The 16,539-nt window shown below is 43.0% G+C and overlaps 1 protein-coding gene and 1 long non-coding RNA gene across 7 annotated transcripts in view; one reads left to right on the top strand and one right to left on the bottom strand.

Moving 5' to 3' along the window:
* The first annotated feature begins 1,238 nt into the window (after window positions 1-1,238).
* LOC124046648 lies at window positions 1,239-3,530 on the top strand. Of its 3 annotated transcripts, none has more exons than XR_006841040.1 (4): window positions 1,239-1,731; window positions 2,683-2,741; window positions 2,834-2,924; window positions 3,392-3,530. It is a non-coding gene; the product is annotated as an uncharacterized LOC124046648 (long non-coding RNA). The 3 variants fall into 3 exon arrangements; XR_006841039.1 differs by having other exon boundaries at window positions 1,240-2,386; XR_006841038.1 differs by having other exon boundaries at window positions 1,242-1,504.
* An 890-nt stretch (window positions 3,531-4,420) lies between these two features.
* The window catches only part of LOC124046644 (AT-rich interactive domain-containing protein 4A-like), a 51,344-nt gene continuing 39,225 nt past the window's right edge, over window positions 4,421-16,539 (bottom strand). For all 4 annotated transcript variants that reach the window (XM_046367255.1, XM_046367257.1, XM_046367258.1 and 1 more), the window contains exons 17-24: window positions 16,327-16,491; window positions 14,611-14,870; window positions 14,405-14,473; window positions 12,403-14,070; window positions 10,487-10,591; window positions 8,879-9,070; window positions 6,756-6,902; window positions 4,421-6,450 (exon numbers count right to left, since the gene is read on the bottom strand). In XM_046367255.1, coding sequence (XP_046223211.1) covers window positions 6,347-6,450; window positions 6,756-6,902; window positions 8,879-9,070; window positions 10,487-10,591; window positions 12,403-14,070; window positions 14,405-14,473; window positions 14,611-14,870; window positions 16,327-16,491 — 2,710 coding nt within the window. In that variant the 3' untranslated portion in view covers window positions 4,421-6,346. The remainder of the gene's footprint in view (window positions 6,451-6,755; window positions 6,903-8,878; window positions 9,071-10,486; window positions 10,592-12,402; window positions 14,071-14,404; window positions 14,474-14,610; window positions 14,871-16,326; window positions 16,492-16,539) is intronic.

The raw sequence follows: 16,539 nt of genomic DNA, 5'->3' as shown, positions 1-16,539 counted from the left end.
TGTAATGCAGATGCTGACAGGTGTGTGTTGACCTGACTGCAATAATGTGGTGAAAATGGCCCAGTGTAAATCTGTCGTGTTTGCATCAACATAAAGCGACTAATGATAATGAGAGGTTGCCAAACAGAGGAGTACAGAAGGCAAATGGTTATTAGTTCAAAGAACAGAGGTTGAAAGTAACATGCTTGTCTTGTATTCCAGCTCATCAAGAGAGTGACAAATGGAAATAGCAATCACCAAAATCAACAAGGACAGGAAAAAAAACAGTGACATTGTAGCCTATTAAACAGTGTTTTCAGATTTGTGTGTGAATAAACACTTCCTTTTTAGAATCTCCAGCCTTCTGCAAAATCCTGCACTTCCTACAGAACCAGTAGGTTGGAGTGACACTACTGCCCCCGAGTGGTGAAAATGACTCTTACAATCTGTTGGAAATCCATGGCAACATCCGAAATGGCATCATATTCCCTATAGGGCCAATATAGTACACTCCTTTTGACCAAGGCCCATAGGGCTCTGCACAAAAATAGTGCACTATATGGGGAAAAGGGTGCCATTTCAACCCCAGACCATGACAATTTATCAGATTCAAAGACACTTTGATGACTAACCTTGCTGTGTGAGACTTAAATGAGATGTAATGTAATTTATTCTGTGTCCTGGAGCTGTGCAGCTGTGTAGTGTTCTGGGTGTTCTGGAGTTTAGTGGTGTTCCAGAGTGTGGGCTTTGGTATTAACCTGCGAGGAGCTGGGGTCTCATACTCCCTCCATCCCTCCACTGGCTGGAAGGTTCTGGAAAAGCTAACGTAGGGGAGACAGACAAATATACATTTTTTACTTATAAAAACTAACTTATAAAAGTAGTTTCCACATAAATTGACAATAAAGTATCTTATCGTAACTAATCAATGAGGATCAACTTTTTATTTAATAATGACAGATGTCAAGGCTATTCTCATAATTTGTTTAAATAAAGCAAGTGACTAAGGTAAACTGGGTAGCCTACCTGTTGCTGGAACCACAGTGGGAGTCTGCAGCATCAAGGTGGGTAATATGAACGTGACCGTGATACTTGCCTTGCAAGTTGTTAGATAGCTAGATAAACAAACAATGCAGTCTTCTCTGCAACATGCTGGTACTAAAACCGTACTCAAAGAGCTGAATAAGGCCAAAATCAAACCAGAAAATGCTCATCCAGAAACGGCGCTCCTAGTGGCCGGGGACTATAATGCAAGCAAATTACATCCGTTTTACCTCATTTCTATCAGCATGTCATGTGCAACCAGAAGCGAACAAATCTCCAGACCACCTTTACTCCACACAGAGCTCTCCCTCGCTAATCTGACAATAATTCTACCATGATTCCTGTGTACAGGCAAAAACTAAAGCAGGAGGTACCAGTGACTCGCTCAAACGGAAGAGGTCAGATGATACGCTTACAGGACTGGAATTTATTCCGGGATTCATCCAATGGCACTGAGGAATACACCACCATCAACTGCAGAGTGCGTTATCACAGTCATCCAGAACAGCTGGTATTCCATTTAGCTAGTCTGGTCGGCTCGCGTCTGGGTTCCCCTTTTAGTCCGTAACAGTTGTATTCGGCACGTGACAAATACAATTTGATTTCATCCTAACATGTTTTACTTCCCGAAACATAATTGTTGGTTGACGTTAGGTGGCTAGCTAGTAGGCACCTCTAAAAGGTTGAAAGAACAGCACAGAAAACCAAGTAAGAAGTTGCTAGACCTGTGCTATTTTAAACAATCGTTGGGAAATGAATACAATCTTTAGTCAGAATCGAGAAATATAACATAGCTTCTACTGTTAGCTACTATGAGCCAATATGAAAACACAGCAGCTGTTGCTTACAACAGTAACTTCCGGTCAAGGACATGATCTCGTTCGTGAAATATCTCAATCTGCTGTGCATGATAGGGACTCCATGGGTCAGAACTTTAACAAAAAACAAAACAAATAAGCATTAAACAACAAAATAATAAACAACCACGGGTGAGAAAGTTAATCCATCGATAAACACTAAAATGAGGTACTGGGACACTACTTCGTGTCACACCGGAGTTTTTATGCAGTAACACTATATCCACAATTAGGAATGCCAGTTATTTTCGACAAATTATTTTTCGATTTTGAATGTCATACACATCCACACGAACGTATAAAATATGTAACATTCTATAAATGTTTTAAAAACAATGTCTAATGATTATAGAATGTTTTGTAACGTTACCTTTCAATCCTCATCCACTGCAGTCCCCTTTTCACAACATGTACTTCGGGAACCTGGCTGGGTGAATGACTTCGTTGCTGTGTTGAAGAAATTGTGATTGTTCATGCATTTTGTGCACCCAACTTGATATCTAAATGTATGTCGTGTTTTCAAAGGCTTAACTGGATCTGCTGGGCTATATAGTTAGCCTGTGAACCTTACCAAATCAGCTTGGGAGCTTTAGCTGCATACTGAGCTTGCTTGCTAACACTACGAAAAGACTTCAACTATGCAGCTGCTATGAATGCATGGTCAAGTGTCATATATAGCTAGCTATCTTGGTAATTCAATACTCCCTATGCTAAGATAGTTATAGTGAACGTACATCATACATTACATGGATAGGGCTGTCATTAAATCAGTTACATCATGTGTTTAACTTCAATCCAACAGAACTCGAATTTGACCACCATATGGCTGCCCAGGTAACAAAGGCAGACCAGATTAAACAGGTATACCGTGAGGATACTTCTCATACACAATTCAATCTGGTTTAATCGGAGTGTTAAATGAACACATTCATAAACATTGTTTCTGTTCACAGTTCAAATAATTTCTTGGCCCCTACAATAAACTCAGAGAACTGCTTCATGGACTGTGTGAGGGATTTTACCACTAGAGAAGTAAAGCCAGAGGTAGGTTGACTTTCTTGATGTTTTCTAGAGTTCCTTCTCAAAACCCATTGAATGAGAAAGTCAAAGTTCACTTCCCTCTGACCTTCTCCAATGCGCTTTGAGAATGAGGCGAAGTTAATCTCCATTACATTTCCTTTTCCCATACTCATGTCTGAGAAGTTGTTGTGGCCATCCTTCCAAATCCTGTCTCGTCATTGGAGGCTAGGAAGTGGATAATCTCATCCACCAGAAGCTTCTCTTTCTGTAGCAATCGAGCCTGGGGATGAGGTTAGGTATTGGGTAAAATAGGACACAATGTGGTACCATTCCTCCTCAACAAAATGTTATCACTGAATGTTCCTGTATGTTAAAAGTAACATTCTACCAGGTTAGCTTCTTTAGTTGGAGTAGAAGCCTTTGCAGTGGACACCAATATTTGAAGAGGTGTAATATGTGATGTCATAGAACTGTCTTGGTTTCCCTCTCAGTCCACCTGTTCAGAGAGCTGCCTACAGAAGTACCTGAATGACCCAGCGCATCCAGGACTACCACATCCAACAGAACGAAGCCCCGGCACAGAAAGCAGGTTTAATGGGACCACGGTAGAGAACTACCGCCCTTTGAACATGGAAAAGTCTGCCTGATCATGATGAGTGAATTTGCTAACCTACATCTATCCAGGCAGAATCACAAGGAAAAGCCTGATCATGATGAGTTTTGATCCATTATAGTGTATGTAAGGTATTCTTTGTCTGATGTGAATTAAGAATAACATACTAGCAATAACTTAGGAAAAGGGAACAATTAACACTCCCATAAAAATCCATATTTGTTACTAAATGTCTTGTCACATTGACCAGCTGTCCCCTCTTGTGCAACAGTCATTAAATAAAATGACCTGGGTATACTGGTAATTTTCCCATTGTATAATGTCCTATTTTGTTTTGACTGCTAAACTGTACAGAACAAAACTATAAACGCAACATGAAAAGTGTTGGTCCCACGAGCTGAAATGATCCATACGCACAAAGTGGCAGTCCTCAGAGCGCTTGATGGTTTTTGTGACTGCACTTGAAGAAACTTTCCTCATTGACGGACATTGTCTTAAAGTAATGGACTGTCATTTCTCTTTCTGTTCTTCCATATACCACCCTACCTCTTGTCACAACACAACTGATCAGCTCAAACACAAGGAAAGACATTCCACAAATTTACTCAACCTGTTAATTGAAATGCATTCCAGTTGACCACATGAAGCTGGTTGAGTGTGCAAAGCTGTCAAGGCAAAGGGTGGCTACTTTGAATCTGACTATATTTTGATTTCATAGTTTTGTCTAAAAACTTCATTCTACAATGTAGAAAATAGTAAAAAGAAGAAACAAAACCCTAGAATGACTAGGTGTTCATTTCAACTGGGGGAAATAACAGTAAGCGTTAGGACAGAGGTGGACGCAGAATGTCCCTCGGAGTGTCCGTCCACATGTCAGCCTCTAAAATGATCAGTAATTCACAAGCGAAATATTTAAAAACTTTATTAGAAATGAAGAGCTCTGCTTATTTTACATTAAGATACAAAGACTTTGCTCAGGTAATCTTTATACCTTCTTTCCTTCATCCAGGAATCTGTAGATAAACTTAGCTTTTAAGGAAGTACTGTGTGTTTTTCACAAGTCTATAAGGCATAAAAAATGTCAATGTTCTGAATGCTTCCATGACTCTTCTGTAGGGTTAGTTTCAGACTAATGCTGAAACCCACTGGGTCAGTATATAGTCAGTCTGTGTGCGTAAATGTTTCTACCAACTTGACATAAAAAAGGTTTTAATATACCAGTACAAAGATGAGGTATAAAAAAATAATGTCATTCTTTACAGTTTGTCAAATGTATTTTTCAAATTCATGGTTTTGGAAGATCTATATACAAAAACAATCATAAGAAACCTCTGGGCTTCACATACATATTCCTTAAGCAACTTTTATTTATTGGTCAGAACTCATGTCAAAATAAGAATAGTTGTTTTAAATTATAACAAATACAAGTACCAAGAAACAAAGTGAAAGCCACCAAATTATGGTGTTCCCCAAAAACCATCTAGGGAAAAAAAAACATGTTGAGAAAGTTGAGGGCCCTGTTGAAAATAGGGGAAACATGTACTGCACAGTAGCTACCCAATTGAAACATCACAGTCAAAGTCTGCTTTTAGATGAGCACACAACATTCTTTCAATATCAGAATTTCCCATTGTCCAAACTGTGGAAGGTTCGTGTCTATATATTGTAAAAAATACTAAAATGTGTCCACTGACAGAATAAATATATTTAACAATGCAAGAAACCTTTTTTTACACAAAATTTCAGGGCTAGAAATCTTTCATTAAATAACTTCACTGTTGTGATATATACTTTTTGAAATTTTCCATACTAAAATAAAAACTCTGCAATTACATATAAAAAGACAATACACTCGCAAAGGAAATTAGTCCACTGAAAACATTCTCCTGTGTTCCACTGTAATAAACCTTTTTCTAATATTTTTTTTAATTACTTTTCTTAAAAAGAGACCCAAAAATAGTTTTCATAATTAATCTGTGATGACACACTGCAATAAATGGAAGACAACGGCTGCAGTTTTCAGTAAACTACATTCCCTTTTGCAATTGAATTTGTCCCACTTTTCCAAAATAGGACAATCTGCTGTAACACGTGTACTTTGGCAGTTCTGATGGAGCAAGCGAACATAATTGACCTTTTTGCAAACAATGTCCAAGGTGGTTAAGTGACCATTATTAACATGGTGGTTAAGTGACCATTATTAACATGGGTAGGGACCCTTTACATTGTAGATTACATACATTGTGTATGTCTGGTTCTGCTGATAGACATCATTGATTCATTACTGAATCTAGATTGCTCCTGTTTGAGGAACCAGAGGAGGTTATATCTGTTTCTGACAGAGTAAGAAGAAGAAAAGTGCCATGGACTGTTCAAGGATGGAGAGTGAAGGGGTTTGGCTAGGAGTATCTGGGGTTTGTGGTTTCCTTTACATTCAACTCACGTAGAATCCATTTCCTGACAACACTATAGTAGGTGGACCACAATATCTACAAGGCAGGGAAGTGCAAGAAGTGGGAGTGGCCAAGTGGTGGATGGGATGCGGTAGGAGGGATGGGGGGATGAAAGGAGACAGAGGGGGGCAGTCGAGTGCTTTTGGCCGCTGGCTCTGGTGTGTCAGTACGTGGGTATGTCTGAAATGGCACCTCTATGCCCTATATAGTGGACTACTTTTGACCAGGGCCTCTGGTCATTTAACACTGGCTTCTGGTCAAAAGATTTGCACTTTAAAGGGAATAGGGTGCCATTTCGGACACAACCGTGTCTCCAGGGAGACAGCGGTATGGTGGGAAAGGGTAGTCGTCATGGGAACCGTGGGGGAGAAGGCGTGTCATCACCTGCACTCGACAGCCACAGTGTTCTGAGTCGGTGAGGCGGAGGAGGGGCTCATCCCAGTGTCTGACGAGCCAGACGATGTTGAAGCTGTGGTGTGGGACACTGGGAGCGAGAGGGAGAGAGCAGGTTAGACAGCCGTATCCACCTTTCATACTCTGCACAATATTGTGGTGAGCAAAGAGACTATGGAAACAAAGCATACCATTACAATGGAGGGGGAAGAGAGCAGGTTAGACCGCTGTAAGCACACTAATACTTTGAAGTGCTTGTCAAAATTTGATTAAGGAATCATTCAAAAACAAAAGCATTTAAATACAAAGCTATTCAAGCAGTTTGCTCTGGAACATGACTGAGGACAAGACTAACATTGAGTCCGAGTTGGGATGGAACAGGAGAAGCCATCCTACCTTCTCTTTCTTTCTTCTTTAACCTCTTCCGCCTCCTGTCTATGGAGGCCACTTCAGACTTGAGTGACATGTAATACTTCCTTATATCCTGTAGTTTGTCTTGTAAGAAGGAAATCCTCTCAGCACTTGTCATGCTGTCCAGTTCATCTGCTCAGAGACACAAAGGTTCTTATTGTAATCGTCTGAGACCATCTGAACAAATACAGTTGAAGTTGGAAGGTTTACATACACCTTAACCAAATACATTTAAACTCAGTGTTACACAATTCCTGACATTTAAACCTAGTAAAAATTGAAAAGGTGAAAGTGTCTTAGGATCACCACTTTGTTTTAAGAATGTGAAATGTCAGAATAATAGAGGAGAGAATGATTTATTTCAGCTTTTATTTCTTTCATCACATTCCCAGTTGGTAAGAAGTTTACATACTGAGTGTTTGGTAGCATTGCCTTTAAATTGTTTAACTTGGGTCAACAATTTTGGGTAGCCTTCCACAAGCTTCCCACAATAAGTTGGGTGAATTTTGGACCATTCCTCCTGACAGAGCTGGTGTAACCGAGTCAGGTTTGTAGGCCTCCTTCGCACACACTTTTTCAGTTCTGCCCACAAATCCACACATTTTCTATGGGATTGAAGTCAGGGCTTTGTGATGGCCACTCCAATACTTTGACTTTGTTGTCCAGAAGCCATTTTGCCACAACTTTGGAAGTATGCTTGGGGTCATTGTCCATTTGGAAGACCCATTTGCAACCAAGCTTTAACTTCCTGACTGATATCTTGAGATGTTGCTTCAATATATCCACAATTGTCCTGCCTGATGATGCCATCTATTTTGTGAAGTGCACCAGTCCCTCCTGCAGCAAAGCACCCCCACAACATGATACTGCCACCCCGTGCTTGCAAGCTTCCCCCTTTTCATCAAAACATAACGATGGTCATTATGGCCAAACAGTTCTATTTTTGTTTCATCAGACCAGAGGACATTGCTCCAGAAAGTATAGTCTTTGTCCCCATGTGCAGTTACAAACCGTAGTGGCTTTGGAGCAGTGGCTTCTTCCTTGCTGAGCGGCCTTTCAGGTTATGATATAGGACTGGTTTTACTGTGGATAGAGTTACTTTTGTACACGTTTCCTCCAGTAACTTCACAAGGTCCTTTGCTGTTGTTCTGGGATTGATTTGCACTTTTCGCACCAAAGTACATTCATCTCTAGGAGACAGAACGCGTCTCCTTCCTGAGCGGTATGACAGCTGCGTGGTCCCATGGTGTTTATACTTGCGTACTATTGTTTGTACCGATGAACGTGGTACCTTCAGGCATTCGGAAATTGCTCCCAAGGATGAACCAGACTTGTGGAGGTCTACTATTTTTTTTCGGAGGTCTTTTTTCCATGATGTCAAGCAAAGGGGCAGCGAGTTTGAAGGTAGGCCTTGAAATATATCCACAGGTACACCTCAAATTGACTCAAATGAATGTGAATTGGCTTTAGAAGCTTCTGATAGGCTATGACATCATTTCTGGAATTTTCCAAGCTGTTTAAAGGCAGTCAACTTGTGACCCACTGGAATTGTGATACAGTGAATTATCAGTGAAATAATCTGCCTGTAAACAATTGTTGGAAAAATTACTTGCGTCATGCACAAAGTAGATGTCCTTACCAACTGCCAAAACTATAGTTGTTAAGAAATTTGTTAAGAAACGAGTTAATGACTACAACCGAAGTGTATGTAAACTTCAGACTTCAACTGTACATACTTTGACCATTCAGCTATAAAGCTATGCATGCTTTCGAAGCCATTTCATTTACCACAGTAAATATAATATTACATTTAAGAATATTCACAGAATGTAAGCTAAAATCCAAACCCCAGGGACGGTTTCCCGGACACAGATTAAGCCTAGTTATAACAAACAATGGAGAATCTAAATTTTTTGTCCAGGACTAGGCTTAGTCTGTCTGGGAAACCGGATGCTATTGCTAATCTTCAACACCTGAGCTCAGTGTGATAAACAGGGATGTAATCATTAATAAAAACAGTTTCTATTGGATAAATTCAGGTAGGTCCCTCCGTGTTTGGTTGTATAGTGAGTACACCCCAGATTAGTGATGTGGTAAGTTCTACTTACTGAGCTGGAAGGTCCACTTGTATGTGCGAGGGGAGGGGAAGGAGGACTGCTTGTGTTTGTGCTTGTCCTTCTCTAACTCCTTACTGTTAGGAGAGACCAACTTCAGGCTTCCTTTAGACATCGAGTGTTTCACTGGAGTCATCTTACAGGAGGGGTCCATAACAGCCAGGTCCTCACTGTCACTGCTGTACTCTGGACACACGTTTTAAATCATTTAATTGAACCCATAAATCACCTTACAGTCAAGAATGATTCAACCATTAACGTTTATTTTAGGTGAGTCGAAGTAGGGCAGGATATGGATGCCAAACGACGGCCTGTCATTAATGGAATCAAACTAGGGATATATATATTTGTGAAAATATCAGAATCGGACGATATTAGCCAAAAATGTCAACATAGGCTCGATGTCTAGTTAAACACAGATGTGCAAAACCGATGTCAAAGCTGACGTGCATACCTACACTACGTAGGTACATAAAGTAATGACACCACGTAAAATGTTGCGCAACACAGCATTCCTAACCTAACCCACAACGTCTGCTGTGTAGATCGAGCAGTCAACAAGTCGAGCAGTCATTTGAAAGAGTAAGATCATTTCAGCGAGACAATGCAAAAGGTGAAATCAATTAACGCCAAGATAATGGGATTCATTGCCCTTGACAATCAACCGTTCTCTGTCGTGGCTGATGTTCGCTTTCACGACTTTTCGAACACCGGTACACACTAGCGTTACCAAGTGTGCTATTTTTCATATATTGCCCTACTGGAGTTACATAGTAATAGCGTCACTGCTATTAGCTTCACGACTGACTTTTGGACCAGCGATATCATCCCCATAAGCATGCAGAGTCTGACAGCACAGTGGGTCGTCGAGGATTTCGTACTGAGGAAAGTCGTATTTCATGCTCATGAATGTGCTGGTTGTCATACCACTGCTGCCATTTCAATGGCATTTGAGAACAAGTTTGATACTTGGAAACATTAACACATTCCTAGCTCCATTCGAACAACTGACTGGAGAAATAAGCTCATCAACTTCGTCTGCAGCAGATGTGATACCCTCTGTCATGGCTTTGAAACACCTGCTCAACAAAACTGGCAACACAGGCTGTGAACAAGCGATTCGGTGGCACTCTCTTTACAGTGTCGCCACCATGCTCGATGCTATGTAAAAGGACTGCTATTTCGATGCAGATAAGAAACAGGGTTTACATTAAATGTTTCAGTTACAGCTGGACAAGATGGTAACGGACACAGGGACAGTGTGGTGTGTGTGTAACCTTTATTTAACTAGACTAGTCAGTTAAGAACAAATTCTTATTTACAATGATGGCCTACCCTGGCCAAACTTGGACGACGCTGGGCCAATTGTGTGCCGCCCTATGGGACTCCCAATCACGACCGGATGTGATACAGGATGCCGGAGATGCAGTGCCTTAGACCGCTGCGTTCATGTGTGTGTTTTAACTATATAACTGTACTAGAATGCTTAAATTATAAATATGGGTTATCGGTATCATTTTCTTTGGCAAGGAAAATATTGGATATCAGTATTGGCCAAAAATGTCATATAGGTGCATTACTTTATCAAACCATGCGACTTACCTGCTCCATTCTTCTCCATTTTGGACGTAGTGCTTGGCCGTTTCTGGTTGCGCTTCTGCTTCTTTGCAGAACAACTCATATTGCAGTCCATCAACCTTTTCTGACCTAATCATAAAAGGGAGAACATTGAGTATTTTCATTTCAGAAGACAGACGTTTCCCCATGAGTGTACAACTAAAACCTTATTTGCAATGAGCAAAATATGTATAAAAACGAACATGTGAGGGAACTGTTCGCAAGACACATTTTTACATTTACACTGCCGTTCAAAAGTTTAGGGTCACTTAGAAACGTTCTTGTTTTTGAAAGGGAAGCACATTATTGTCCATTAAAATAACAACAAATTGATCAGAAATACAGTGTAAACATTGTTAATGTTGTTAATGACTATTGTAGCTGGAAAAGGCATATTTATGGATTATCTACATAGGCGTACAGAGGCCCATTATCTGCAACCATCACTCCTGTGTTCCAATGGCATGTTGTGTCAGCTAATCCAAGTTTATCAGTTTAAAAAGGCTAATTGAGCATTAAAAAACCCTTTTTCAATTATGTTAGCACATCTTAAAATTGTTGTTCTGGTTAAAGCAGCAATAAAACTGGCCTTCTTTAGACTAGTTGAGTATTGGGAGCATCAGCATTTGTGGGTTCGATTACAGGCCCACAATGGACAGAAACAAATAACTTACTTCTGAAACTGGTCAGTCTATTCTTGTTCTGAGAAATTAAGGCTATTCCATGCGAGAAATTGCCAAGAAACTGGAGATCTGATACAAGGCTGTGTACTACTCCCTCCACAGAATTCCTCAACTGGCAGCTTCATTAAATAGTACAGGCAAAACACCAGTCTCAACGTCAACAGTGAAGAGGCGACTCCAGGATGCTGGCCTGCTAGACAGAGTTGCAAAGAAAAAGCCATATCTCAGACTGACCAATAATAAAAATGTTAAAAAGATTAAGATGGGCGAAAGAACACAGACACTGGACAGAGGAACTCTGCCTAGAAGGCCAGCATCCCGGAATCGCCTCTTCACTGTTGACGTTGAGATGTTTTTTTGCGGGTACTACATAATGAAGCTGCCAGTTGAGGATTTGTGAGGAGTCTGTTTCTCAAACTACACACTAATGTACTTGTCCTCTTGCTCAGTTGTGCACCGGGGCCTCCCACTCTTTCTATTCTGGTTAGAGCCAGTTTGCTCTGTTCTGTAAATTGAGTAGTACACAGCGTTGTACGAGATCTTCAGTTTCTTGGCAATTCCCCACATGGAATAACCGTCAGTTCTCAGAACAAGAATAGACTGATGAGTTTCAGAAGAGCTTTGTTTCTGGCCATTTTTAGCCTGTAATCGAACCCACAAATGCTGATGCTCCAGATACTCAACTCAACTAAAGAAGGCCAGTTTTATTGCTTCTTTAAATCAGAACAGTTTTCAGCTGTGCTAAAGGGTTTTCTAATTATCAATTTACCTTTTAAAATTCTTATCTTGGATTAGCTAACAATGTGCCACTGGAACACAGGAGTGATGGTTGCTGATAATAGGTCTATATAGATATTCCATTAAAAATCAGCCGTTTCCAGCTACAATAGTAATTTACAACATTAATGATGTCGACACTGTATTTCTGATCAATTCGATGTTATTTTAAATGGACAAAAATAGTGCTTTTCTTTCAAAAACAAGGACATTTCTAAGTGACCCCAAACCTTTGAACGGTAGTGTACATTTGAAACATTTAGCAGACGTTCTTATCCAGAGCGACTTACAGGACCAGTTAAATTGTTAAATGCCTTGCTCAAGGGTACAGAGATTTTGCCTAGTTGGCTTAGGAATTCGAACCAGTGACCTTTCGGTTACTGGCCCAACGCAAGTCTAAATGGATATAGCCTATTCTATGCCAGTCCGTGTGAGACCTACCTCTGTCCTTGGTGTCTCTCTCCTGTAGTGACATGCTGGAGTTGCTAGAGCTGGTGTTGGCTTCAAAGCAGTTGGAGTTGGCCGACTCATTATCACCGAGCCCCTCCTGAGACTCCCCAGCTACACTGTCAACCTCGATGGTGACGTCGCTCTCACTCTTGGTGCTTATAGACTCATCAGGGCTAGGAGCCGAGGTGGGGGAAAAGACTTGTGAAGGAGCAGCTCCACCAGAGGATGGAGGAGGGTTGTTGTGGGTCTGGGGGTGGTGGGAGGAGGCATTGGATGGAGGGGGAGCATGGACCTTCCCTTGGCTCATCATCATTAGGAGGTCTTCTGCTGAGGTCTTGTCCTTCTCATCCAGGTCGTCCAAATCCACCTCGTGGCAGACCAGAGCCTCAGGCCCTATCTGGGGCATCAGCTCCTCCTCTGCCCCATAGTCTGGCTGCTCTGACCTGGGCTGACCTCCTGCAACACCTCCCTCTCCTGGACCTCGACACCGCACCTCCGGAGTGAGGGCAGGCATCTCTGTTTTAACCTCCGGTTCTGTTTCACCCTTCGCTGGCTTCAGACACTCATCTTCTTTCAGTCCCCCCGACTCCAGCCTCCGCTCTGGAGTCGTGGGCCTCGCGCCCGGCGAGTCATGGGGCCTCGCGCCCGGCGAGTCATGGGGCCTCGCGCCCGGCGAGTCATGGGGCCTCGCGCCCGGCGAGTCATGGGGCCTCGCGCCCGGCGAGTCATGGGGCCTCGCGCCCGGCGAGTCATGGGGCCTCGCGCCCGGCGAGTCATGGGGCCTCGCGCCCGGCGAGTCATGGGGCCTCGCGCCCGGCGAGTCATGGGGCCTCGCGCCCGGCGAGTCATGGGGCCTCGCGCCCGGCGAGTCATGGGGCCTCGCGCCCGGCGAGTCATGGGGCCTCGCGCCCGGCGAGTCATGGGGCCTCGCGCCCGGCGAGTCATGGGGCCTCGCGCCCGGCGATGCCACTCTGGCAGTATTCTCCCTCCAGTCTAGACGCACCTTCTTGTCCGGCGTCCTGTGGTCGGTGGCTTTACGCTTGGCCACGCCTCGCTCCTCCCTGCAGATCTCCTCCTCCGGGGCGGAGTCTGTGTCGGAGTCCATGATGGGGAGGTCAGGCATGCTGGGGAGGTGCTCAGCAGGGAGACAGTGAAGCACCACCATGGGCTCATCCTGCCTCTTTAGGGGGCATGGGCTGGGGAACGACTCCGTCTCAGTGTGGTTGGGAGTGGTGGGTATCTCAGAGCCAGTGATGTTGGTGTTCCTCTCGGGCTCTCTAACGTTACTTCTACGTGATGCTTTAGGTCTGGGGGATTTCAGGTTAGGGGGGTCTTCCTCTTTGGGTCTGTCGGGTTCAGGGGTCATGGGAGGCGTCTGGGGCTGCTCCTCAGCCTCCTCTTTCTCAGGCTCCCTCTCAGGGAGTTTGTCCTCCTGCTGCTGCTCCTTCTCCTTAGGGCTGCTAGGGGGCTGGAGCTGTGCTGCTGCTGCTGCCTGGGCTGCTGCGGCGGCCACTGCCTCTGCTCTTCCTCTCTCCACCCTCAGGTCCTCCTCCTCTTCCTGTTTACGGGCCGTGGCGGGGTCCGTTCTCTCCGCCCATGCAGGCTTCTTCTCCGGCGATTCCTCTGACTCACTGTCCTCGGACGAATTCCCAGACTCATCTAAAAGAAGTAGAAGGGGCACATAAATGGTTAGCTTCCATCCATCAAAAGTCCCGGCTTGAATCGATAAATTAACCATTACTTCCAACACCAAGGCGCAGTTTCCCCAGACACAGATTAAGTATAGTCCTGGACTCAAAATCAAGCCCAATGCATAATATCCACTGAAAGGGCTACTTTAGTCCAGGACTAGGTTTAATCAAGTGTCTGGTAAAACCCACCTCACTTGGCCAGAAACACCCTCTAATATTCCTTAAATGTCAACTATCATAGTTCTCATAAATAAAGTAGTGACTACACTATACTGCCTCTGCATTTCGAGGTATGTACCTACCATTGGAGTTGGCATCCCTGTCCGAGTCATACATCCCAGAGGTTCTTCTTGTGCGTCGGCGAGGGGTACCTGTTCACAGACAAATTTAATAAATAAAGTTGTAATGATTGATAATAGGTGCAGATTAAGGTGAGGAGAAAAGAAAGCCATGGTTCAGTATCGGGGTGGAGACACGTTACATGCTGGTTTAGGTACAGGTCTCGTACCCTCTCCATTGGGCAGGGGTGATGTGTCAGATTTGCTCTTGCTGCTGGAGCGCCCCTCACGGCTGGGGGTCTTGGAGACGCTGCGGTTGGCACTGGGGGGAGTGGTTCTGAGAAGAGGGCGACCTCTCAACCCACCCAGCTTCCCCTGCTTGTCCTTCTCTCCATCCTCTTTGTTCATGACTTTCTTTTTCTGTTTATTTTTTGTTCCGCCCTTGTCGACAGGCCAGATGATCCGATCTGCTTTGACCCACTCATCATACCTATAGAAGACAAATGAAACCATAAACATTATAACTAGACTCACTCATACCTATAGAGGGGAAATAAAACCATAAACATTATAGCTAGACTCACTCATACCTATAGAGGGGAAATTAACCCATAAACATTATAGCTAGACTCACTCATACCTATAGAGGTGTGAAATTAACCCATAAACATTAGAGATAGATTTAAAAGATTTAACCTCTTGGTGTTAGGGGGCAGTATTTTCATTTTTGGGGAAAAAACATTCCCATTTTAAACAGGATATTTTGTCAGGAAAAGATGCTAGAATATGCATATAATTGACAGCTTTGGATAGAAAACACTAACGTTTCCAAAACTGTAAAGCTATTGTCTGTGAGTATAACAGAACTGATGTTGCAGGCGAAAGCCTGAGAAAAATCCAATCCGGAAGTGCCCCAGGTTTTGGAAGCGCTGCGTTCCAATGAATGTACCATCAACGAGCTTACGCTTTCTACGTATTCCCCAAGGTGTCTACAGCATTGTGACGTAGTTTTACGCATTTCTGTTGAAGAATATCCATAGGCGGCCACATTGCGTAAGTGGTCACATGGTGGCTCCGAGAGAGATTCTTGCGTAAAATACAGGAGGTAGCCATTATTCCAATCGGTCCTAGTGAAAAACGAATTGTCCCAACGGATATATTATCGAATAGATATTAGAAAAACACCTTGAGGATGGATTCTAAACAACGTTTGCCATGTTTCTGTCGATATTATGGAGCTAATTTGGAATATTTTTCGGTGTTGTGGTGACCGCAATTTCGGGCGATTTTTCAGCCAAATGTGAAAAACAAATGGAGCTATTTCGCCTACAAAAATAATATTTTGGGGAAAAATGAACTTTGGCTGTCTACCTGGGAGTCTCGTGACTGAAAACATCCGAAGTTCAAAGGTAAACAATTTAATTTGATTGTCTTTCTGATTTCCGTGACCAGGTTGCCTGCTGCTAGCAAGGCACAATGCTATGCTAGGCTATGATAAACTTACACAAATGCTTGTCTAGCGTTGGCTGTAAAGCATATTTTGAAAATCTGAGATGACAGGGTGATTAACAAAGGGCTAAGCTGTGTTCCAATATATTTCACTTGTGATTGTCACGAATAGGAATATTTTCTAGGAATATTTATGTCTGTTGCGTTATGCTAATTAGTGTCAGATGATGACAACGGCCCCGTTCACGGGATGGGGTGTCACTACAGGTTAAGCGTCACACAAAAAAACGCTTAAGCAGCCCGCCGAAGGGTTGCTATGGCAGGAAAATCCTTGCACGACATTGAATGTCATAGTAACTTCAAAAACAGAGAAATAGAGAAAGGCGGAACGCTAATACCGAAAATACTGCCATGATCAAGACAACAAATTATAAAAACACAAATCCCCATCATCTCTTTCAGGTGGGTGAGAACGGAAGTATGTGTCCATGGGTTACCTGACGTTCCAGCCATAGTAGTGTACAAGGTAGAGGACATCTCCGGCATCATCGTTCTCAGTTTTCTTGATATTGGCCTCGTATATCTTCTGGGTCTTCCCTCGGCCGTACTTTACCTTCACCTTAGTCCCGGTCACAGAGTCTTCTGAGTCCTCATCCTCAGCCCTGTAGAGAGACATAGATCAAAACAGGGCCAAAGGAAAAACCTATGCA

This window comes from Oncorhynchus gorbuscha, linkage group LG10 (assembly GCF_021184085.1).
Source record: "Oncorhynchus gorbuscha isolate QuinsamMale2020 ecotype Even-year linkage group LG10, OgorEven_v1.0, whole genome shotgun sequence".
Taxonomy (NCBI): Eukaryota; Metazoa; Chordata; class Actinopteri; order Salmoniformes; family Salmonidae; genus Oncorhynchus; species Oncorhynchus gorbuscha.
The sequence above is the reverse complement of the archived record's forward strand: the minus strand, read 5'-3'. Positions and strand labels throughout refer to the sequence as shown.